This window comes from Octodon degus, unplaced genomic scaffold, assembly GCF_000260255.1.
Source record: "Octodon degus isolate 3935 unplaced genomic scaffold, OctDeg1.0 scaffold00072, whole genome shotgun sequence".
Classification (NCBI taxonomy): domain Eukaryota; kingdom Metazoa; phylum Chordata; class Mammalia; order Rodentia; family Octodontidae; genus Octodon; species Octodon degus.
This window is the reverse complement of record NW_004524648.1, coordinates 5543232-5566377: the sequence shown is the minus strand read 5'-3', so window position 1 is coordinate 5566377 and position 23146 is coordinate 5543232. Positions and strand designations below refer to the sequence as shown.

At 50.7% G+C, this 23146-nt stretch overlaps 2 protein-coding genes across 3 annotated transcripts in view; one reads left to right on the top strand and one right to left on the bottom strand.

The window, feature by feature from the left end:
- Positions 1–238: 238 nt before the first annotated feature.
- Sarm1 (sterile alpha and TIR motif containing 1) lies at positions 239–18230 on the top strand. 2 transcript variants are annotated; one of them, XM_004635421.2, is made up of 9 exons: positions 239–1080; positions 7368–7986; positions 9933–10145; positions 10417–10508; positions 10604–10839; positions 13653–13755; positions 13828–14017; positions 17529–17650; positions 17745–18230. In XM_004635421.2, the coding sequence occupies exons 1-9, from the start codon at positions 611–613 to the stop codon at positions 17872–17874; spliced, it is 2175 nt and encodes a 724-aa protein (XP_004635478.1). In that variant the 5' UTR covers positions 239–610; the 3' UTR covers positions 17875–18230. The 2 variants fall into 2 exon arrangements, with proteins under 2 accessions (XP_004635478.1, XP_023575714.1); XM_023719946.1 differs by having other exon boundaries at positions 263–1080; positions 9933–10091.
- Positions 18231–18233: 3 nt separating this feature from the next.
- The window catches only part of Slc46a1 (solute carrier family 46 member 1), a 10575-nt gene continuing 5662 nt past the window's right edge, over positions 18234–23146 (bottom strand). Inside the window, exons 4-5 of the mRNA XM_004635419.3 lie at positions 22065–22221; positions 18234–21577 (exon numbers count right to left, since the gene is read on the bottom strand). Of these exons, the coding sequence (XP_004635476.1) occupies positions 21520–21577; positions 22065–22221 (215 nt within the window). The 3' untranslated portion in view covers positions 18234–21519. The remainder of the gene's footprint in view (positions 21578–22064; positions 22222–23146) is intronic.

The following is a 23146-nucleotide window of genomic DNA, read 5'->3' as shown; positions in this document are numbered from 1 at the left end:
ATATTTTAATCCTATGGAAATACTACAGTTGCTTTAACCACTGGGAGGGAAGGCACACTCAGAGGCGACTGATGCTCTCTCCACCCTTTTCCTCCACCACCCGGCAGAACACCGGCCCCTAGAGGGCCAGCGTGAGGGCGTGGCTCGCGAAGGCAGTAGGGGTGGGGCTATGCCCTCGGAGGGGGCGGAGTCTCTCGAGACAAGAGGTGGGGCCTCCACGCCGGACTCGCAGCTCAGGGGCGTGGCTACTGCTCCGCATCTCAGCTCTGCCCAACCCCAGCATCCCGCGCTTTGTTCCGGCCGCCGCTCTCTTCCCCTCCGGCGTCTGGATTTGTCTTTTGCTTTCCCATTCCCGTCTTCTGCCAGCTCCCTGAATCTGGGCTCGCATCCCCTTCCCCAACCGCTGCGCCCTTCCCGACCGCTGCGCCCGAGCCTGGGCTCCCCTTCCCCCAAACTTCAGGCCAGCGCCCTTGCGGGGTGGCCTTTTCCGCATCCCGCTCCGAGCGCCTCCTTCCCCGCCGCTCCGCTCTCAGCTTCCGCTTCTCCCGGGTCGGGGTCTCCGCCGGCCCCGCCCCTGCAGGCGGGGAATGTGCCCCGCAGCCCCGCGCCCATGGTCCTGACGCTGCTCCTCTCCGCCCACAAGCTGTGCGGCTTCTTCACCATGTCCGGACCGCGGGCCGGTGCCGAGAGGCTGACTGTGCCCGGGCCGGATGGGGGCGGCGGCGCGGGTCCATGGTGGGCTACGGGCGGCCGCGGGCCCCGGGAGGTGTCGCCCGGGGCGGGGGCCGAGGTGCAGGGCGCCCTGGAGCGTGCGCTGCCCGAGCTGCAGCAGGCGCTGTCGGCGCTGAAGCAGGCGGGCGCCGCTCGGGCCGTGGGCGCGGGCCTCGCCGAGGTCTTCCAGCTGGTGGAGGAAGCCTGGCTGCTTCCGGCCGTGGGCCGCGAGGTGGCCCAGGGTCTGTGCGACGCCATCCGCCTGGATGGCGGCCTCGACATGCTGTTGCGACTGCTACAGGCGCCGGAGCTGGAGACGCGTGTGCAGGCCGCGCGCCTGCTGGAGCAGATCCTGGTAGCAGAGAACCGGTGAGGGCGCCGGACCGGGACGGGGAGATGCCGCATGGTGTGGGGCGGCAAGCGCGGTCGAGTGCTTGGGTCTCCCGCTCGTCTGGCACTGTCGTCTGTCTCAACTCCATTGTATTCCCCATTGCGCTACCTCTCTACAAGGTGTCAGCGTGTCCATTTTACAAATGAAGAAACTGAGGAAAGTTTTGTGACTTGCCCAAAGCTAAATGTGTCACAAAGAGAACCAGTAGTGCAACGAGGATTCATTCCCAGTACAGGTGGGGTAAGGAATGGGCACTGGAAGAGAAGAGAAAGAATGGAGTCCTAGCACAGGAGCTGTCCCTGGTTCTGTGGATGGAGATGGCATCCCATTGCTGGGAAGAATGAATGGGGGCAGGGGAAACTGGGGAGCAGAGCTAGGAGGGGCCAAAGTGTGCATCTTCTTCCCCCTGCCCCAAGAGTACCAAATGCAATAAGTGAGGCCAAACAGCAGCCTTTGCCTGCCTCTTGATAGCCCTCTGGAGTTACCAAGACCCCTGAGGACTCCTTTCCCTCTCTTCCGGTGCCAAGGCAGACCGGAACATCACACTCCAGTCTCTGCCTAAATTCCCAGGCTTCTTAGGCTTGGAAAAGCTTTGGATGAGTCATTTACAGCTCATGCAGCCCTCATGAGAGTAATGGGAATGGGTTAGGGGTGGTGTTCCTTGCCATTTCAGAGAGAGAGAGAGAGAGAGAGAGAGAGAGAGAGAGAGAGAGAGAGAGAGAGAGAGAGAATGAATTCCTTGCAGTTGGTAAAAATTATACAACTCCCCCAAAATACATGAATGAAGCATTTAGGTTAGGAGACCAAGATAAGATTCTGCTTGTTTAGCAGGTCATTGACCTTCATCCAATATCAGGTGTCCTGATCTCTATGAATTTGGAGGGCAAGAAAATGGAGTGGGCACTCACTAGGCATGGTGGGGCCTAGATGTAGTGGGTCTCAGGTCTAGCAGGTCTAGCAGGGCCCATCCTAAAGTGTAGAAAGGGCCAGCTATAACTAGAACCCTGGAGAATGGGCACAACGGGCACCATAAAGGAGGAGGTCTTCAAGATTCAAGCATTTCTGAAGGCAGAATGTGGCAATCCTTGGTTCAGAGTCACAGAGAAGAACCACTAGCTAAGGTCTCTGAACCAAGAAACACACACATGCCTGTGGTGTCACTTCAGCACCAAGGACAGAGCGCAGCGCACCTCAAAGATCAAAATCCTTCCTAGGATTCTCAAGGTCTCTGCCCTCCTCTAGGTTGCTCTAGGACAGGGCTGGAAGGGAAATAAGAAGGGTGACACAATGAGATTTTGTGTTTATGAAACTTTTTCCTCTTCTAGCGACCAGGGCCCTCATTGCCTCCTCCTGAAGAAGGTTCTTTTGTCTGTCTACCTCATATCTCTCTCTCTCTCTCTCTCTCTCTTTTTCTCTCTCTCTCTCTCAGACTAGGTTTCACTATATAGTACCTTGAACTTGCTTACATAGCCCAGGCTAGCCTCGAACTCACAGCGATCCTCCTGCCTCAGTACTGGGATTACAGAAGGGCGCTACCATGCCTGGCTGCAGCTCTTCTCAGTGGGCTGCTGAACCCATTGGCCAGGAGCCTGGATCACAGTTTCCTTCACCCTCATCTACCAGGATAAGTCCAACATGGTATGGACTCCAAACCTGGCTCTAAAACACCAGTAAGGGCCCCATCTGACTCCCAGCCAAGTTCACAACCCACCCTCATCAGGTCACCATAATGCAAGAATCCTCAAAAGAGTCGAAAACTTTCTTCAATCATATGCAATGACTAAATGGAAAAGACAGGGCTTCTAAAAAACAAAACCAGAAAACTATTGCACATAAATTTAAATTTAAAAGGGGAAAAAGCATACAAAAAGGGAATAAAGCTAAAAGTTCTTTCCAACTAGACCACCTCTTTGGAAGCCAATCACTGAAGTGAATTTCTTTTTTAGTTTTATTAATACATGTTTGCAGTACCACAATGATTATATTCATAATGTGGAGTTGGAACATGTACCCAACACATCTTAATTCTTTTTACTTCCCCTTCCCCTATCTCTTGGTCTCCTTCCCATTTACAAGTTTCTTGTATACCCTTTCAGAGACTTCTATGCACATACAAACATTTTTTTTTTTTTTAGATGGGGTCTTGCAATGTGGTCAAGACTGTCCTTGAACTACTGTGTAGCCCAAGCTGGCCCTGACCTCATGGTACACCTCCTGCCTCGGCCTCCTGATTGCTAGGAGCACCAAAAAAATACACATCAGGAAAAGAAAACTTTGTTTAAATATTTTCATATAAAGTTTATTGGGATATCATGAGATTAATCTAAACTACCTTTGGCCTCAACATTTTATTTATTTATTTATTTATTTGTATTTTAGGGAAGGGCCTACAGGCTGTTCAGGGTCTCACGACTAGAATGGACTCATAGTGATTCTCCTGTTTACAGCCTCCCAAGAGCTGGGATTACAGGTGTGCACCACCACACTCAGTCTCAATTGCTGTCTCAGCATGCCCCAGGAGCAGCCAGTATGGCAGGCCAGGGAATTGAACCCCGGCCCCTGCACCTACTTAGAGGCGCCTTAATCTGCTGAGCTATTTGACCCTCCCTTGGCCTCAACAATACAAGAGTTACTCAAAGTGTGCCCATTACCTTCCAGACATTTATTACTGTGGAGACCTAGTGATGTGTGTATGCATTTTTCGTGTTATCTATCTATCTCCTCGGGAGCTAAGATTTAAACCCAGATCTGTGTGACTCCAAATTATGTTTTCCATTTAATCAGATCCACAGTCTCTCAGACCACAGAATTGGGAGCTGAATGAACAGCTGTCACAACCAGCACATAGTTTAACTCCAGAAAAGTTTAAAGTATTTGAGAAAGGTGCAGCTAGAGACTCACAATAAATTCCTAACTCTGAACTGATGTTCCTGGAAAATGTCTTCTTTTTACTTGGGTTTAGCTAAGTCCTCTGAAGATTAGAGTGTTGGATTAGATGATTTCTTAAGTACATCCCAATCCCAATAACCTACACATTTAGATATCTGAAAATACAAGGTCCACATGAAGGCTCTTGAATCTAGAGACAACCTTGAGTTCAAACCCTTGTTGCACCTGTCAGGAGCTCTGTGACCCTGAGAATATCATGTAACCCCTCTGGACTTTGTTTTCCCATTGGTAAGAGGAATAGCTGCTGTAATCCCAGCACTCAGGAGGCTGAGGCAGGAGGATCACCATAAGCCTGAGGCAAGCCTGGGCTACATAATGAGACTTTGTCTCAAAAAGAAAAAAGATAACCTACAAATGTCTTGAGATCACTGCAAAGAACCCCAGAACTGATCTCTTTTCCCACTCTTCCCTTGAACCGCTTGCCCCCACAACATGGGTGCATGGGCAACTCCCCAAGGGCACCAGCCCTGAGATACCAGCTCCAAGCTTTTGCATACACCAGTATCTGGATGCCATAGCCATTTCTCCACCCAGCTAGTGCCCCACCATCCTCTGACCTAGCCCCACAGGCAACCATAAAACATATTTCATGTGCATCTTTCTAGTCTGTATTCTGTAAAATCTTTCATCTTGTTTTCTGTGCAGATATTTTTAATGTACATAAACAGTGCTATGTTACACAGCACATTCTGTTTCTTGCTTTTTTTCCACTCTGTTAAGTTTTTAACATTATTAGTGTTGCAGTGTTATTGTCTGCTCAGTCTCTTGCTACTGCTTCAAAGTCCTCTAGTGGACTATTATGCAGGTTGTCTCCGCTCTCCTAGACTTGATGATGATAACCTCCAGCCACTTCATACCACAAAAAAGCACAGTGGTGAGTTTCCCTGCCCAGGTTCCCTGGCTAATCTGTGTGACACTCTCTTTGGAGAGATTGCTTCCCTGTTGTCTCCATATTGATGGGCCCAGCAGGCACCTCCACCCACAGTGGAGATAGGGCATTTGTAACCCTATCTCTCCTCAAACCTCTGTTATCCAACATTTTGACTTTGCCCATCTAATAGGGGTAAAATGGGAGCTGTTGTTTTAGTGTTTATTTCTGTAATTACTGACAGGTTAAAGTATCTATTTTCTGGGGAAGGGGAGATGGCTCAGTGGAATAAGCGCTTCCCTGGCAAGCGCAAAGGCCTGAGTTCAATCCTCTGTTCTGCCAAAAAAAAAAAAAAAAGTATCCATTTTCTTGTTTGCTCACATGTTGGATACCCTCTTTTGTAGCTGGGTGCAGGGGTACACATCTATAATCTCAGCTATTCAGGAGACTGAGGCAGGAGGAATGCAACTTTGAACCATGTGGGCATTTTTTTTTTTCAAGACAGGGTCTCACTTTGTAATTCAAGCTGGCCTTAAACTCACTTTGTAGCCGAGGCTGGCCTTGAACTCATGGTTATCCTGCATTCAGCCTCCCCAGGGTTACAGATGTGCACCATGTCCAGACCACATGTGGACAATTTAATGACTTAATGAGACCCTGTTTAAAAAAAAATGGGAAGGGGGGCTGAAAGTATGATCAAAGACCAGGGTTCAATCACCAGTACTGGGAAAAAATCAAGAGGACTTTGGTGGCACATATCTATCCTAGATCTTAAGAGCCTCATGCAAGTTCAAGACCAGTATGGACTACATATTGACTTCAAGACCAGCCTCAGCTACATAGTAGAGAGAGACAGACAGACAGACAGACAGACAGACAGACAGACAGACAGAAGCTAAGCAGCCCAGAGATATAGCTTAATGGTATGGCTTATGCCGAAGTTCTGTCCTCAGCACAAAACTAAAAAACATACAACTTCTTTTAAGTTGCCAGTTTATGTTCTTTGTTCATTATATATTGAATTCACTCCTTTTTTCTTCTTCATGTGAATATTTACTTACATAATCTCCATGTGAATCCCTTGTTGATTTTCTATTTTTCCTGGCTAGATTAGACATTGCATCATCTTTGGCTGCCTTTATTCCCTCCTCAAACATGCTGCCTCATCAGCCTCAGGGCCCTGGGCCCTGGCTCTTCTCTCTCCCTGTTATGCTCTTTTCGCAGACATTTAACTGTCAGCAGTCATCTGCTTAGAGCCATCACTTCACCAGGCATGGATTACATCATCAACTCTGGCTAACATCATAGCCAGATCTCTGTTACCTTGTTAGTTCTTTAGTTACTGTCTTAGTTACTAGCTGAGGATAAGTTCCAGTAAGATTGCTGAATTCTTTTGTTTTCTTTCTTTCTTTCTTTCTTTCTTTCTTTCTTTCTTTCTTTCTTTCTTTCTTTTTTTTTGGAATCAGGGATTGAACTCAGGCCCTTGACCTTGCTAGGCAAGCGCTTATTCTACTGAGCCATCTCCCTGGCCCCTTTTTGTTTTCTTAAGATAGGGTCTTGCTGTGTATTCCAGGCTGGGCTTGAACTTACTATGTATCTCAGACTAGCCTCAAACTCCTGCCTCAGCCTCCAGAGTGCTGGATGTGCCATCATACCAACTCTAGTCAAGTTTAGTCACTGTATAACAGTAGCCTCTCTAATATAAAGCATGGCACATAGTAGGTCCTCAAGAAATACTTGTTTGGCCAGCCAAGGCAGGGCACATGCTATTATCCCAGCATTTGGTAGGCTAAGGAAGGAGGATCATTATGAGTTCAAGACCAGCCTGGGCTACAAAGTAAGCTCAAGGCCAGCCTGAACTGCATAGTGAGACCCTGCCTCAAAATGACAAAACAAAGAAAGACCTCTTGAACAAATAAATAAGCTACAATCATGGAACTTGGAGTGAGAAAGTTTGAAGGCTAAGCTGAGAGTAGTGTATTTCAAGTGCAACTTCAAATGACAATAAATTAATATTGCTGAGCTTTACTGTGTTCCAGGCATGGTGCCAAGTACTCTATATAAATTATTTTATTAATTCTGATAATAATCCTGCCAGGTTGGTATTGTTCTATTCCTAATTATGAGATGTGGAAACTAAAGAAAAAAGATAAAGGAAGGTGCCCAAGGTTAGAAAACAGCAAAGAAGGAACCACGCTGGGGCAGGGTGGGGTCAGAGTAGGAGGCGTTATGCTTCTCAAGGCGAGAAGGTAGTGGAGGAGACAGCTGTGGCCAGGACTTCTGTACACTTAAAATCAGAAAAGACTGGTCCTAGAATGGCCAGCGGTGAGGCAGGGAGAATAATGACCCTACGGAGGCCCAAGAAGGTTAAAAGACCAGGCCCCCGACGAGCAAATTAAGCTCCCCAGGCCAGCAACTCCACCGTACCCTTCTACTTTCTCCTGGCAGGGACCGCGTGGCCCGCATCGGACTGGGCGTGATTCTGAACCTGGCGAAGGAGCGTGAGCCGGTGGAGCTGGCACGGAGCGTAGCAGGGATCTTGGAGCATATGTTCAAGCACTCGGAGGAGACGTGCCAGCGGCTGGTGGCGGCTGGTGGCCTGGACGCTGTCCTGTATTGGTGCCGCCGCACAGATACCGCGCTCCTGCGCCACTGCGCGCTGGCGCTGGCCAACTGCGCTCTGCACGGGGGCCAGGCGGCACAGCGGCGCATGGTGGAGAAGCGCGCCGCCGAGTGGCTCTTTCCGCTCGCCTTCTCCAAGGAGGACGAGCTGCTGAGGCTGCACGCCTGCCTCGCAGTGACGGTGTTGGCAACTAACAAGGAGGTGGAGCGCGAAGTGGAGCGTTCCGGCACGCTGGCGCTTGTGGAGCCGCTCGTGGCCTCGCTGGATCCAGGCCGCTTCGCTCGCTGCCTGGTGGATGCCAGCGACACAAGCCAAGGCCGCGGGCCTGACGATCTGCAGCACCTCGTGCCGCTGCTCGACTCGTCACGCTTGGAGGCTCAGTGCATCGGGGCTTTCTACCTTTGTGCGGAGGCTGCCATCAAGAGCCTGCAGGGCAAGACCAAGGTGGGGTGCAGGGCAGTGTCATTCTGAGCTTAAAGGGCTCTGGGAGGCTTTCCCAGAGGAAGCGACATTCAAGCGGGACTTGTACACGTAAAGATCTAATGAATCTAGAGGAAGGTCAAAAGGTCTGTCACTCCAGCTTTGCAGGCAAGACCCAAACTTTAGCTTTGATTTCTGGGGTCAAGAGGAAGACACTGAGAGACTTTTCAGCAGGGGACACTTGTGTTTTACAAAGATCACCCTGGCTGCTGTACAGAAAGGGGGCTGACAAGAATGAGGCTAGAGGCAGGAAGACCTAACAGGAGTTATGACGGGGGCAGGGAGTTGAGAGAAAACAGCCTTGTGCTTGCTGTGGCAGAGGTTTAAGGAGTGGAGTTAGGACCTGGGAGAAGGAGAGCAAGGACATGAGCCTGACACCTGGCCATGAACTTAGACAGTCCCTGGATCAGGTAAACTGGGTAAGAGGCAGACAGGCAGGAGGAAGGGAGAGAAGGGAATTCAGCTCAGTGGGACATGTGGCTTTGCAGGAACTGAGAGTTGCCCCGTTGGAAACCTTTAGTGAGCAGTTTAACCGTTGAGAAAGAGAGTCTTGAAAGGAGGTGTCAGCCAGAGACAGAGATTTAGGATCTCCGTGTGTCAGCCAAATATCACTCACCTGAGTCCCAAAGGGTCCCCCAGGCCAGAGTTTAGCCTGCAGGCTTTAAATTGCTATGTGATCATTGTCATCTGGATTCGTGGTTTACTTTTGTTGTTATTTTTGTTGCAATCCTGGGGATGGGACCCAGGGCCTGTGCAGCTAGGCAAGTGCTCTGCCACTAAGCAACCTTTCCAGCCCTGGCTTTGTGTTTATCCTCTGAAAAACTGAAGCAGTTGAACCATAGTAGCAGTTTTTATCTTGTATGTGGGACTCATGGTAGTTGCATTATCAAAAGTTTGTGGAGTTTTTTATTTTATTACTAAAAGATTCAAGATTATCACCCTCTCTCCTCTGGATTCCTCTAGGGGGCCCTTGAAGTTGGTGAAAGGTGCTGCCCGGGAGTGGGGCACATCTCTCAGCCCACCCTGTTTACACTACAGCTGTCACCTAAAGTTACCTGAAGGAGTGTATCTCCTGGGTGATTGTCACCCATGACCTAAGTCCCTGCAGATCCCAAGAGATCACACTAGCAGTCTCTGAGGCCTCTTCCAACATCCAATATTTTAGGCACTTCTAATTCACCTCCCTGTGCCCCAGACCTGGCTATGATAAGACTTATCTTCTTGTACATCATTCTGCTTTGGGACAAGGGACTTTAGGGAGTGAAGACCCCAAGGATTGAATCTGGGCAGTGACTCTGTCACCCTGTTCTCTCCAAAACCAAGTGAGTGCAGTTTAACAAAGATGAACCCCTGCTCCATGCCCTTCATTGGGCCACGCACAGGGCTCCAGTGGTGACTAAGAAGGCCCTCAGCTTGTAGTCTAGTGGAAGTTGCCTTATCAACTAGTAACAGGGGCATTTAGAGTTGGGCACAAGTCCTAATTGGAGGTGTGAGGCAAGCCATGGAACAATCAAAGCTATGTGCACGAAGTGCTAGTTGATTTAGGTTCCGATGTAAGGAGGATTCCCAAGATCAGGCTGGAAGAATTAAGAGTTCAGGAACACTATGGGTGGAGACACAGCGGCGTGAGAGCTTTGGTGGGTGAGTGAGGTGACCAGGGAGGGGTGGACCCGGCTGCGTTGTGCAGCTTGGCCTCAGACTCGGAGCTTAGACTTTATCCCAGTGCAGATGGAAGCGAGGAAGGGACAGGAGCAGGAGGCCTGGTCAGAAGGGCTTTTGATTTCGGAGGAAGAATCTACAGGACTGGATGATTAGTAGACAGCAAGGCCAGTGAGGGGAGGACTGGGCATGGTTTGGGTTTGCGGCTGGTTGACCCCAGATGCCCTCTGGCCCTCTCCCCCCGCCCCCAGGTGTTCAGCGATATCGGTGCCATCCAGAGCCTGAAACGCCTCGTGTCCTACTCGACCAACGGCACCACGTCAGCATTGGCCAAGCGCGCACTGCGTCTTCTGGGCGAGGAGGTGCCGCGGCGCATCCAGCCCTGCGTGGCCAGCTGGAAAGAGGCGGAGGTCCAGACTTGGCTACAGCAAATCGGCTTCTCCCAGTACTGCGAGAGCTTCCGGGTAGAGCTGCTAGGGGCCTCCTCGCGGAGATGGAGGGCACGCCCATCCCCCACCCCCAAGGCCCGGGAGCTTCGGTGGGCACCCTGGGCACCGTCGCACCCATGGCCCCACGGTAGACTTTTGGGGGTGGAAAGCCTGTTCTGAGCCAACCTTGGAATCCCTCACTTCTCATCTGGGGCGCGCCGCCCCTGCACTGCCACCTCTAGTTCCCTTCTCTTGCAACGTGTGCAGAAAAGGAGAGTCCTTCCTCACGTCTTGACCCCTCCCCCAGGAGCAGCAGGTGGATGGAGATCTGCTTCTGCGGCTCACGGAGGAGGAACTGCAAACCGACCTGGGGATGAAATCCTGCATCACCCGCAAGAGGTAGGAGCCGAGCGCGCCAGGTCTCTAACCCTCTGTCCCTCTTACCCCCCAGGAGTCCCTAGTTAGGACCAGAGCATTTTCTTCTGTTGGTGCAGGTTCTTTAGAGAGCTCACGGAGCTCAAGACCTTCGCTAGCTATGCTACGTGCGACCGCAGCAACCTGGCCGACTGGCTGGGCAGCCTGGACCCTCGCTTCCGCCAGTATACCTACGGCCTGGTCAGCTGCGGCCTGGACCGCTCCCTGCTGCACCGCGTGTCCGAGCAGCAGCTGCTGGAGGATTGTGGCATCCGTCTGGGTGTGCACCGCTCGCGCATTCTCTCCGCAGCCCGAGGTCAGCCCACTTCTCCCGGACCTCAGCCCCGCCCCACCCTGCAGGTAGTGAAGGGAGACACCGTCAGAGGCTCCAGGACTCCCTGGGGAGTGAGTGAACTCTGCTGGATGCCACAGGGCTCTGAACTTATAAAGGTGACTATGCTGCACTTTGCCCTGGAGAATCTCCCAGTCTGAAGTGGGTAACCAAGTGGAAGGCTGGTATACAAGTGGGCAGTTGACCCACAGGAAGTGTGCCCAGGACCCTAGCGGCAGGCTGGAGCAGGAAACACTGCTTACCTTGCCCATCCAGGTCTAGATTTTGAGAGGAAGGGATGCCTGACCAGGTCTGGAGAGATGTATGCCATCGAGTGGAGGTAGTAAGGAGGGCAGCCTAGTCAGAGGGGGGCAGCTTGTGCGAGTGTAGAGGCAGCGCTGTGTATGGGGCTGCAGACATGGGGTGGGTGGGGGACAGCACGCACAAATTTATCTGAGTAGCCAGCAGTTTACAAAGCATGGATACTGAAGCTGCTTTACAATGGAGACGAGGGCTCTAGCAAGCCTCCTTTTTTACTAACTTATTTTTATTTACTAATTACTATATAGTGTTTGTCAAATACTATCTCAGGTGGGCATGGTGGTACCTGCCTGTAATTCCATCTACTCAGGAGATTGAGGGTGCAGGATTGTGAGTTCAAGGCCAGACTGCATAATTTAGTAAGGCCTTGTTTCAAAATAAATTTTCATTTTGTTTTTTGTCTTCTTTTTTTATTTTTTTTTTAAAAATTTATTTATTTATTTATTTATTTATTATTTATTCATTTTGTGTGTGTGTGGCCAGTTCAGCCCACCAGGGGGTGGGGCTGGCTGGCATGTGGTGCTGGGGATTGAACCGAGGTCCCTGTGCTTTTGCTTAACTTAGTTTGTTCTAAGTAGGTGCTTTAGACCACTGAGCCATCTCACCAGCCCTTGTCTTCTTTTTTTAAAAAAATAATCTTTTATTTAGTTATCTGGTACAGGGCCTTGCCACACAGCTCAGACTTGTAATGATCCTCTTGTCTCAGCCTCCTTAGCACTGGGTTTACAGGTGGTCTGGCATGGCATTCAGTACAAAGGATCAAACCCCAGTCCTTGCACTTGCCAGGCAAGCGCTTAGACCGCTGAGCTATCGCCCAGCTTTGTTTTTGCCTTTTTTTTTTTTTTTTTTTTTTAATGTAGTTGGTACACAGTTTTACTACACAGCTCAGACTTGTAGTGATCCTTCTGTTTTCAGCCTTCACAGCACTGGGATTACAGACATGCGCTGCCATAGTCAGTCTCAATGGCCAGCTTAGTGTGCCCAGGGACTGGGTTGATATGGCATGTGGTGCCAAAGATCGAATCCTGGTCCCTAAGCTTGCCTAAGTAAGTGTTTAGTCTGTTGAACAATCTTGGTGGCTCCTGTTTTTATATTTTTGAGACAGGGTCTTGCTATGCAGTTCAGGCTGGCCTTGAGCTCACTTTGTTGTCCAGGTTGGTCTTGAATTCACAACAGTCCTGCCTCAGCCTCCTGAGTAGCTGGGATTATAGGTATGTACCACTATCCCTGGCTCTAGGTAATTTTAAGTGGGGGCAATGACGTGCTCACATTTGGGTTTTAGCATGATTCCCCTGGTGGTGTGGCAAGTAGAGTACAGTGGGCAATCCTAGCTGACTTTTGGGAAGCCATTGAGGAGACTGACATGAAGATCTGCGTGGAAGGCCCTGGGGCTGGGGCCTGCTAGGTAGAATCCACAGAAGATGGTGCCTGGTGCTTAGCACTTAATGTCAGCTCCTCTAGGGCAGAGATCCGACTGTTTGGGATCCACTACTGTATTCCAAGGACTGAGGACAGCACCTGGCACACAGGGTGGACTCAGTAAGAAAGGATGGTCCCCAACTTAATATGGCCTGACTAACAACGTCCCAGCTTCTCCAGGGGTAGTAGCACATGCCTTTAGTTCCAGTGCTAGGGAGGCTGAGGCACATGGATCACTGTGACTTTGAGGCTGGCCTGGGCTACATAGAGAGTTCCAGGCCAACCTAAACTACAGAGTGAGACCCTGTCTCAAAAATCATGCAAGCAGGATCAGAGAGGTATCTCAACGGCATAAGCACCTGCCTGGCGAGTACAGGTCCTGTGTTCAATCTCTCGTACCAAAACAAACAAAAGAAACATGCAGACAAACAGAGACAAATTTTCAGCTTTGTGTTCATGTGAAAGCACCACCTAAGTTCTTTTTTTACTTTAGTACTATATTCAATAAATTATGTGAGCTACTTAACACTTGATTACAAAATAAGCTTTGTAGATGATTTTGCCTGGCTGTGCACTAATGTAAATGTTCTAAGCATGTTTAAGGTAGGCAAGGCCAATCCGGGATAAGAATTGACATTTTGAATTTATGATGGGTATAGTGGAACACAGACCGCTGTAAGTCGAGGAGCACCTGCATTTATTGAATAAACAGATGGGAGATTAGGTTGAGGCTGACACCAAGGTTTTGGTGGAAACTAGGAGGAGGGGTTCCAGGGAAGCTCTTGGCTGTGTTGAGTGTGGCAGGACATTGGTAGCTGGCTGCACAGGCCTGCAGTTGCTGAGAAAGGGGAGGCTGGAGGTACACCTCAGTGTCCCCTAAAACTCGTTATCTGCCTTCTGAGAGATACTCACCAGTGGCTAGAGCTTCCTTCCAATAGGGCCTGGGTCTTGACTTCACTGACCCTTTCCAGAGTAAGCTGCCTTGCCCTGCCCGGGCTCAGAAGGCTGGGGAGTGGTGAGGAGGGGCTCCTCACCATGTTGTTTCTCATTGGCCTCAGAAATGCTCCACTCCCCACTGCCTTGTACCAGCGGCAAGCTTGGCGGGGACACCCCAGATGTCTTCATCAGCTACCGAAGGAGCTCAGGCTCTCAGCTAGCCAGGTAAGGAGGGGCAAGTTGGCAGCCTGGGGCGTTAGCATGAGGCCACCATGGTGACACAGGACATCTCTGCAGTCTCCTGAAGGTGCACCTGCAGCTGCACGGCTTCAGTGTCTTCATTGATGTGGAGAAGCTGGAAGCTGGCAAATTCGAAGACAAGCTGATCCAGAGTGTCATGGGTGCTCGCAACTTCGTGCTGGTGCTCTCGGCTGGGGCACTGGACAAGTGCATGCAGGACCACGATTGCAAGGACTGGGTGCACAAGGTAGGTGCTGACCTGTCCTCTGTACTTCAAGCAATGGCCTGGAGTGCCAGGAACAGGGTCTTCTATCCCTTGTCTGAACATCCTTGACCCAAGTGGAAGTTAAAAGCCACAGCTCTGACTCAAATAGGACTTCAGCAAACCATTAGGTACCCTGTGCCTCAGTTTTCTCTTCTGTGAAATGGGAATAACCTACCTATCCTGTTCATCTTGTATGATTATTGTGAGGGTCAGAGAGGGATAAAAGTGCTCTGAAAAATAACCTCTATCAGGAATAGGACTGTATATTGTAGTGACAGGTAAAACTGAATATTGTTAAGAGCACAAAATATCCAGGCATGGCAGCACATGTCTGTCATCCCAGCATTTTGGAAGGCCAAGGTAAGAGAATCACACATTTGAGCCCGCCTGAGAATTTAGCAACATTCAATCTCAAAATACAGAATGAAGAAGGGGTGGGAATGTAGCTTACTTCGAAGGCCCTGAGTTTAATTTCTAGAAACACACACATACACATACATGAACACACACGCACACACACCGCAAATGAATCATATCTGTCATCCCAGATATGTAGGAGGCTGAGGCAAAATAAAATAGAAAAAAGGTCTAGGGGTATAGCTCGGTGGTAGAGCACCCCTGGGCTCGATCCCCAGAACCAGGAGAAAGAGAGCAAGAGAAGGATCAACCAAAAAAGTGATGGGGCGGGGGAGGGAGAATGAGCAAAGCTCTGTAAGTTTGAATCCTGACTCAGGCTTGGGCAACTTAGCCCTAACAAACTTTATGGGTTTTTTTTTTTTTTTGTTTTTGTTTTTTGTTTTTTTTTGGCAGAACCAGGGATTGAACTCAGGCTCTTGCGCTTGCCAGGGAAGCCCTTATTCTACTGAGCCATCTCCCCGGCCAGCCCCAACAAACTTAATGGTCATTACCAATAATAGTACCTAACTCGCTAGGATATTGTTACAAGGAGTAAAAGAGCTAAATTCTGAAGTGCTTAGAATGCCTAGCACATGATAGCTGCTTGGTAATAATAATTATTGTAACATAATTATTATGCCCACTACTTCTGTTTAACTCTTCATTGTACCTTCAGTGCATGACACATAGTAGGAACCTAGAATACTTCTAGGATGGATGGATAGTGATTAGTAATTAATCAACCACTAAGAACTGGAGTTGGCACTGAGGTGTTGCGGTCAGGGCTTTGTCCTCAAGCAGCTAAGGAAACAAGAATAGGCCCACAGTGACCCAGGCATGGTGGTGCATTCCTATGGCCCCAGCTACTTGGTTCATGGTCATTTGTTTATCTGAGGTACTGGGGGTTGAATCTAGGCCTTATACTTGCTAGTGAAGCACTTGATGAATAACTACTTCCCCTGCGCTAGTCACAACTATTTGGGAGGCTGGGATAGAAGGATTGCTTGAAGGCCAGGCACGGTGGCACAGGCCTGTAATCCCAGCACTCAGGAGGCTGAGGCAAAAGGATCATTTCAAGTTCCAGACCAGCCTGGGCTACAAAGTGAGTTCAAGGCCAACCTGAACTGCACAGTGAGACTCTGTCACAAAATAACAAACAAACAAACAAAAATTGCATGCCCACATTGCTAGCGTACAAATCAGAAAAAACAGGGCTTCCCACTCTGTCTCTGACCCAAAGCCCATTCTGTTTTCCAAAACCCAGGCTGTGTTCCATGACAGATCTGGAGTCCTGGGAGGGGAGGTGATGGGCTAGGGTTGGATTCAGCTTATACTACAAGTGGAGCGATATTTCAACACATGAGTGATTCTGATCCCTGTCTGCTAAGTCTGAAGGCTGAACCCTAATTGAGTTTTTGTTCTCAGCCAGCTGAGTGATCTTTTTGTTTGTTTTTCATGTGTTTGAGACAGGGTCTCACTATGTAGTTCAAATTGGCCTTGAACTCACTGTGTAGCTCAGGCTGGCCTTGCACTTGCACCATTCCTCCTGCCTCGGCCTCCCGAGTGCTGGGATCCCAGGTGTGCACCACCATTCTGAGTGGCTGAGTGATGCAGAAGTCATTGCCTTTGTTTCTTCATTGCCCTTTCTTGGCCAGCCCCATGCAATCTGCACTGTCTTTGATTCTTTGGGCTTCCAGAAGAAACAAATGCCTAAAGGTCCCCAAATTAATGGCAGTGTGGTCAGAATTCATCCAGGTACTCAGGAGAAGCCTCAGACCTGAAGCAGCCCAAGACTTGGACTCTTAAGGCTTGTGCTAGAAGCCTGTCCTGTCCTGGGGGGATGTGCGTGTGACTTGGGGGGAATTCCCTTCCCGTGTCTGGCCTTCCTTCTTGTCTTCTGTAAAAGAGAGGGAAAGCCAGTTCGGCTGAAGTTATGCAGGCTTTCCGCACTGCACGAGGGTGCTCTGCAGGTGGAGGTGGGGAGGGGGCAGGCAGGTGGTGGCTGCCTTCGTTTTGGACCAGTCCCAAAGGTTGCGTCATCCCTCTTTGGTTGTTTTTAGTGCCTAATGGCCTCTGGTTTCAATATTCTTTTCCCCGAAGCCACATTTAGTGGGCAATCAATATGGCAAACCGCAAGTGAACTATGCTTCAGAAAGTCCCATCCCCAACAGTGCCCTTGAAGGGAAAACACGATTCAGTAAGTAAGCACTTACCAGACAGCACATTAATAGTAAGATCCTCAGAACAACCTTGTGCAGGAGGTTTTATAATTCCCACTTCACAGAAGAGGAAATAAGAACACATCTATTTCTTGGTTTTGTTTTTTTGGGGGGTACTGGGAATCAAACTCAGGAAGTCACACTTGCCAGGCAGGTGCTATGCTGCTGAGGAACATGCCTGGCCCCACATCTTATTTCTTAAGCATCCACTGCATGCTAAGCACCTGCCATGGACTATTGCAGTCATTCCATGCACCAATCCTACAAGCTGGGAACTGGCATTAACTCTACCTTATAAATTAGAAAACACAGGACTTTGGGAACCCATTAGATGTTGTGGTTTTAAAAGAAGGTCCCAACCCTCAAATCCTGCCGTGGTCTTCTGGTGACCAGCCCTCATTCCAGAGCTCTTTAAGCCACCACTCCTACTTTCTCACCCTGGCAAAGAGTCGCATCATTAGCAAAGATCTGATCACTCAGGAGACTCTGGTGGTTTTAGGAGCTCCTGGGCTAGCTCTATCCGAGGGCTAAGACAAGTTTGTTTTTGTTTTGTGGTACTGAGGATTGAACCCAGATCCTTCACCCTGAGCTCCCTCCCCTGGCCTTTTTTACTTTGAGACGCCCCCCCCCCCTAAATTGCTGAGTTGCCCAGGGTGAGCACAAATGTTCAGTCCTTCTGCCTTGGCCTCTCAAGCAACTGCAATGATGAGCATGTGCCACCACACTCAGCTCCGAAGGATTTCTGACCCTAGAAGGTATGAAAGAAAAGTCAAGTGGGTTTCAGGACCTGTGTCTTGCTCTGGCTAGTGGCCGAGCCCCTCCCTGTTCCCGAGGTCCCTGAGATAAGACAGGTGTCTCTTTTCCTCCTCTTTCTCCAGGAAATTGTTACTGCTTTAAGCTGTGGCAAGAACATTGTGCCTATCATTGATGGCTTCGAGTGGCCTGAGCCCCACACTCTACCTGAGGACATGCAGGCTGTGCTTACCTTCAATGGCATCAAGTGAGTCCCAAGGCCCTGGGGCAGGGGACAGGGATACAGTCACACCAGTTTCCTCTGCCCAGCCCTCAAACCCACTTGGCCTCTGTGCCCACAGGTGGTCCCACGAGTACCAAGAGGCCACCATTGAGAAGATCATCCGCTTCCTGCAGGGTCGCTCCTCCCGGGATTCATCTGCAGGCTCAGACACCAGTTTGGAGGGGGCTGCACCTATGGGCCCACCTTAACTAGTCCCCAGTTCCCAAGCCCTGCTGTGAATCCTGTCCTCCCAAAGGTTCGCCTGGCCCCTCTGGGCTGAGACAACCTAGGCTCTTCTCAGGAAGTGGCTCTCACTGTCCCCACCCTCCTCAGTATGGGATCGAGGTGGCATGGGGGTGGGGAGGCTGCCACCTCCCTCAGGTCCTGCCATCAGGTTCCATCTTCCACCCGCACAACTGTGTCCCTGCTGGTTGTGGAGACAGGAGGTGGGGGTGGGTTGCTGCAAGTTCTCTGTCTCCTATCCAGAGTGTAGCTGGCTTGAGAAGGGGGAAGCCCTGCAGCCTTTGACAGGAAGGAAGTGGGCAATGGCCAGCCCTCTTGTGCCTGGGCCCAGGAGGCAGCCAAGGATGACAGTTGACCCAGACTGTGCCTGGCTCTAGCTCACCACTTCCTGCTGCCTTATGGCCTTGCCCTGTAACCACTCAATGGCCTTCCCAGTCTTCCTCCAGGGCAGCCTTCTTTACCACATCCTGGTTCAAGGCTGGCATGAGCTACCCTTCTTGCTGATCTGTGGCACAGGAATCTCTTGCTTGGGCCTGGTCAGGGGAGGCCATGTCTCAAGCCTGTCCCACCACATGCTTGGTGCTGTGCCTAAGGCTCCCGCTTGACATGGGCCTGCTAGCTTCCTTAGTTCCTCACCTACCCAGGGCTTCACCCCCACTTGCTGAGGAAAGAGGGGGACCAGGCAGCCACCTGGCAGCCTGGGGAGAGCCTACAGCTCAGTGCGAAGAGGCAGGATTGGAAGGGCCAGGGTTATGACGTAGGGCAGTTTTGCCAAGTATAAAGTACATTCAGACTCATGTTAAAATCCAACTCAGGAGATCTCAGGTGGGGTTCGAGGGTCTGCATTTCTGATTCCCAAGAATGCCAATGGGGGTCAACAGATGACACCGCGCATCAAGTCCCCCACGAATCCTTGCTACTTCCCAGGCTCTGCACTCAAGATCTGAACATTACAGGAGCCCTACCCAGTATGGTCATGAGCCCAGGTCCCAAAGCCATTAGAGGCAACCCCAGGCCTCCCAGCACCCAGCCATTGCTGGTGATCCTGCTGTCCCAAGATTCATCCTGGAGGTTGTGCCCCAGGCAGGGCCATGGTGGTCCCCTGCCTCAGAGATTTTGGCGCTGGGACTAGTTTCCCAAATCCCAACCCAGGAGCCACACAGAAATAGCAGAACAAGAGTATCCCTTTGCCCTTCCCTCCACTGGAGTAGGAAGGGGAAAAGTGCCCTTCCTCCAGCAACCAGAGAGTGGAGCTGGCTGTTCCCACGGCACTGCTCCCCTCCAAAGGCACCTTGAGGCTGGCACTGCTTGCAGACCCCTCACATGTGGATCAGGCCTGGGTGCTTGTGCTTTTAGGCCCATAGCACCAGAAAATCAAGCCTCATCCAGGCCTGGGAGTCTTCCTTCCACTTCCCTCCCTGGAATACATCCCATCTCCCGCCGATCCTGGCCTGGCTGTGGCTCTGAGCAGGTGAATCCTCCCTCTTCCACACGTGTTTGCTAGTACAGGTCGGACTCTGTCCTGGATGTGAGCATGAGGCAGACTGCCTATTGCCCCCACAGAATAGAGTCCATCACAGAATAGTTTATGAGCACCCTTAGGGGACACTTTCCATCTCTTTGTCCTCAATCAGCTCACTCCCCGAGGAGGGCCCCGAGAGTAGTGCTGAGGAATTGCTGGGTTTTCTTCTGTTCAGTACACTCTCCACTGAGGTCTACGTCCACTATCTGGGCTTCTGGCTGACCTTTTTGCTCTTATCTGTCTCCCAGAGTAAGCAGAGCCCATCCTCAAGCCCACTCAGACCAGTGTGTTCAGGGTGACAGCCCCCCTACAAATACTGATCACCTGTAGCCAATACAGGTAGCATTAGCCTGATGCCACCCCTCCCAGACATGGTCCCTCAGTACTGATCCTTCTCCAGAGCCTGCTTCTCCAGAACTATGTTCGGCTGGGCATCTGATGCAGCAAGGTCCCTTCCCTACCTCACCTTCCCTTTCCCAAGGGCCATGAACTGCTCAGGGACATTCAGAGGCAGAAAGTCCATGCACAATTCGTTCATCCTTACCCAGGCCCAAGAGGACTGGCATCTCATTTTAGACTGTACTGGGTAGGAAGGTCTCAGCGCATCAGGCAAGTGTGCTTCCCAACATGTCCCACCAGGTGGAGGCCCGTGATCAGACAGCTCAGGGCTCTGCCCTTCCTAGGGGGGCTTGCTAAGGATCATGGTGGGTTGGAGCCTTTGTCTTCCTCTCCTCTCACAGCTTTACGGTGCTTACATCTTCCAGCCGCAGAGGGGACAGTGCAGGGGGAATCTGGAAATGCATCCAGGCTGCAGAGGCCCTGGGATAACCCCATTTCACCTGTGTGATTTCGTCAGGAAACTGGCTTGCAGGACAGGTGAGAGAGAAAGAGGGGAGAAACAGCAGCAGGGCCAAGCTGTAATGGGCACTTCCGGTTGGCAGAGTTGACTACCCACTGAATTGGGTCTGCTTGGGGGAATTACAGTCTTCATCAAATCCAGTGGCTTACTGTTAAGTAAGATCCTGCCTTTCAACTCCCTAAGAATGGGCTCCTCATTCTTTGGGAATCTGGGCCTTGGATTATATAGAAAACTGGCTCCTAGGTTCCTGCTGACTTCCAGAGGAACAGCATGTGGCTCTGCTGCAGTGCTCAGCAGTGGGAGTTATCTGAGAGTTGAGTGGCAACAAAATCTGACCTGTCTGGGCTGGTGCAGCCAGAAAGACCAGTATGGGTACCTCCAAGGAATGTGTCAGACTGATCATCAGGAATGGGCAGCTGGGGCTGTGTCTAAGCTCATTCTGCTTTTGTTTGGACCCAGGGTCTTGCTATGTTGCCCAGGCTGGCTTTGTACTCCTGGGCTCAAATAGTCTTCTTCTGCAACCTCCTGTAGCTGGGACCACAGGTGTGTGCCACCATTGCTGCTTGCCCCATGCTTTTATGCTGGCCTGATGAAAGCTTTCCACATCACCCAGGAGTTGCGAGAAGTCAGATGGGGTTGGCAGGACACACCCAGTGCCACTTGTACAGACAGCTTAGGAGCATTGGCCCAGGCCAGCTACTGCTGCTATCTGACCCATGACAGATAGACCAGAAGCAAGAAAAGAAACGACCCCAAGCACAATGCCCTGGGGACCAGGAGATTCTTTTCAGCTTGACTCAACTGATTTATTAGGATAACTGGTACTGTTAAACCCAGGTGTAGGCAGGCCATAATCAGGTTTAATTTCCAACTATAGTGACAGCAGCATTCTTCCTACAGGGGGAGCCAGTTCTCTCCCACTACTCCCTGAGGCCAGCACTGATCAGATCCACCAGCCATGAGAGGGAAACCTAATGTTGTGGACTTTGCAATGTGGGCTGGACAGATACCAGCCCCCATGCTTCACCTCGGCCCTGATGTGTCACCTCCAAGACCTCTCCTCTCTCACACAGCCAAGGGTGATGGGGGGTAGAAGGGTGAACAGACCCCTGCCCCAGGTGGTCCACGCTGCTGTCCTTGAAGGAGAGGTGCAGGTGCTGTGGGGGGCCAGCACCTGAGGGCGGATTCACAGTCAGGCTGGGCTCACTCTGGTCCTGTGATCCAGGCACATCAGGGGCTCTGGGGAAACTGCTGGAATTCAGGGTGGGGATTAATCCTTTCCAGGATCCTGTGAGAGACCAGAGAAAGGGAATAGAGTTGACCTGGAAGAACCCTCAACTGCTGTCTGGAGAGGTGACACAGGATTGACTAGGGGGCTCTCCTCCCCAAGCTGAGAGGTACAGGCCAAGATCTAGAGATAGCTCTAGAAAATAACTTCAGACTATTAGGAAAAAGTCAAGCAATCAGGCTGGCCTGTGGGCTGGCCACAGGAAGCTGAGGACCTTCTCTGAGATTCCACCATAGTTCCATCTGTGAATTGGGACAGAGGAGATGAGAGGTGCTGAGATTCAGTGGGGGGAATGGCCCTGAAGTACCCTCCCTGCCCTTGCAGACCAGCTCCTGGAAAGTCAGCAGCTGTAAGAGGGGAATCAGCCTGGGATGGGACACCCAGAGGGAGGTCCCAGAAATGATGTTGTCATTTCTGCCCAGGAGGCAGAGGAAAGCTCTAGGATAAAGGGCTGTATTATGAACATGGGTTTAGGGTCCCACATTACCCAATCAGAATGGCTGGGATAAAGAGGAGGCCAGCTCCCAGGAGGAAGGGGAATCCCTTCATGAAGTTCAGAGTGGCTGGGTAGAGCGAGTTGAAGATGCCAGAGGCCGTCAGCATGGCCAAGCTATTGACGCAGGCCACAGCAGAAAAGAGAGCACCTGCGAAGAAATAGTAAGTGTCACACTCTGGAGTTTAAACGATGCAGGCTCAATTCCTGACACCACTCCCTCTCAACTGTATGACCGATCTGGGGCAAGTCATTTAACCTAAATCTTCTCACCTCCCCTGCCTGTGTGATAGATTCTTAAAGTCTTAAATGGAAGGGACCTGACACAGAGGGTCTACTAAATAAATGGCTGCTATTAAATCCACAATAAGCCTATGTGATGTTTTCTAATGAAAGCCGTTTTGGGTTTTACATCTTTGGAATCATCTACTGTTTGAGACTGCTGAGTTGGTTCTCATTTCCAACACTTATAGCTGTGTGCACCCTGCAGATAGTTTATCCTTCTGGGTTCTGTTCTTCCTGCTGTGAAATAAGGCCAACAGCTAATTCACGGATTGCCCAGCCTGAGGCCCACAGTTACAGCACCCATTACAGGGTGGCCTCCTGGAGGTAACTACATTAGTCAGTGCTGTTTTTCCTCTCCTGTTGTTCTTGGCATCTCTACACAGAGAAAAATGTTAGGAAAGAAGCAAGAATGAATCAAGGCCCTTGGGATCTGGGGACATCAGAGCCCACAGTGGCCTATCATGGCACCAGGATCTCTGTCACTGTCAGGTCCTCCTTCCAGGGGAGCTGGTTTCAGACTGCAGTACAGGGGCCTAGAGTTCTGAGGAGCTGTTTTTAGTCACCCCCGCAGAAGGTGCACCACCCAATGGAAATTGAGATTAAACTGTCAGACAGTCAGAGCTGAAACATGTGCCAATATCATCAAAGGTAACCACTCATGCTACAGATGAGGAAGGGGAAGCAGGATTAAACCCAGCTCCCAAGACCCACTACTCCTAAGAACGGGTCTGGGTTTGCATCCTAGCCTCACCATTTTCTCAGTGGCCCTGGGTTAACCATGTGGGCCTCTT

Bases quoted from the DNA above. Each gene is read 5' to 3' on its own strand.
- Sarm1 (XM_004635421.2), top strand. From the start codon at position 611: ATGGTCCTGACGCTGCTCCTCTCCGCCCACAAGCTGTGCGGCTTCTTC. The intron at 10,840-13,652 runs GTCAGCCCACTT...CATTGGCCTCAG, and splicing joins CATTCTCTCCGCAGCCCGAG to AAATGCTCCACTCCCCACTG. The intron at 14,018-17,528 runs GTAGGTGCTGAC...CTCTTTCTCCAG, and splicing joins GCAAGGACTGGGTGCACAAG to GAAATTGTTACTGCTTTAAG.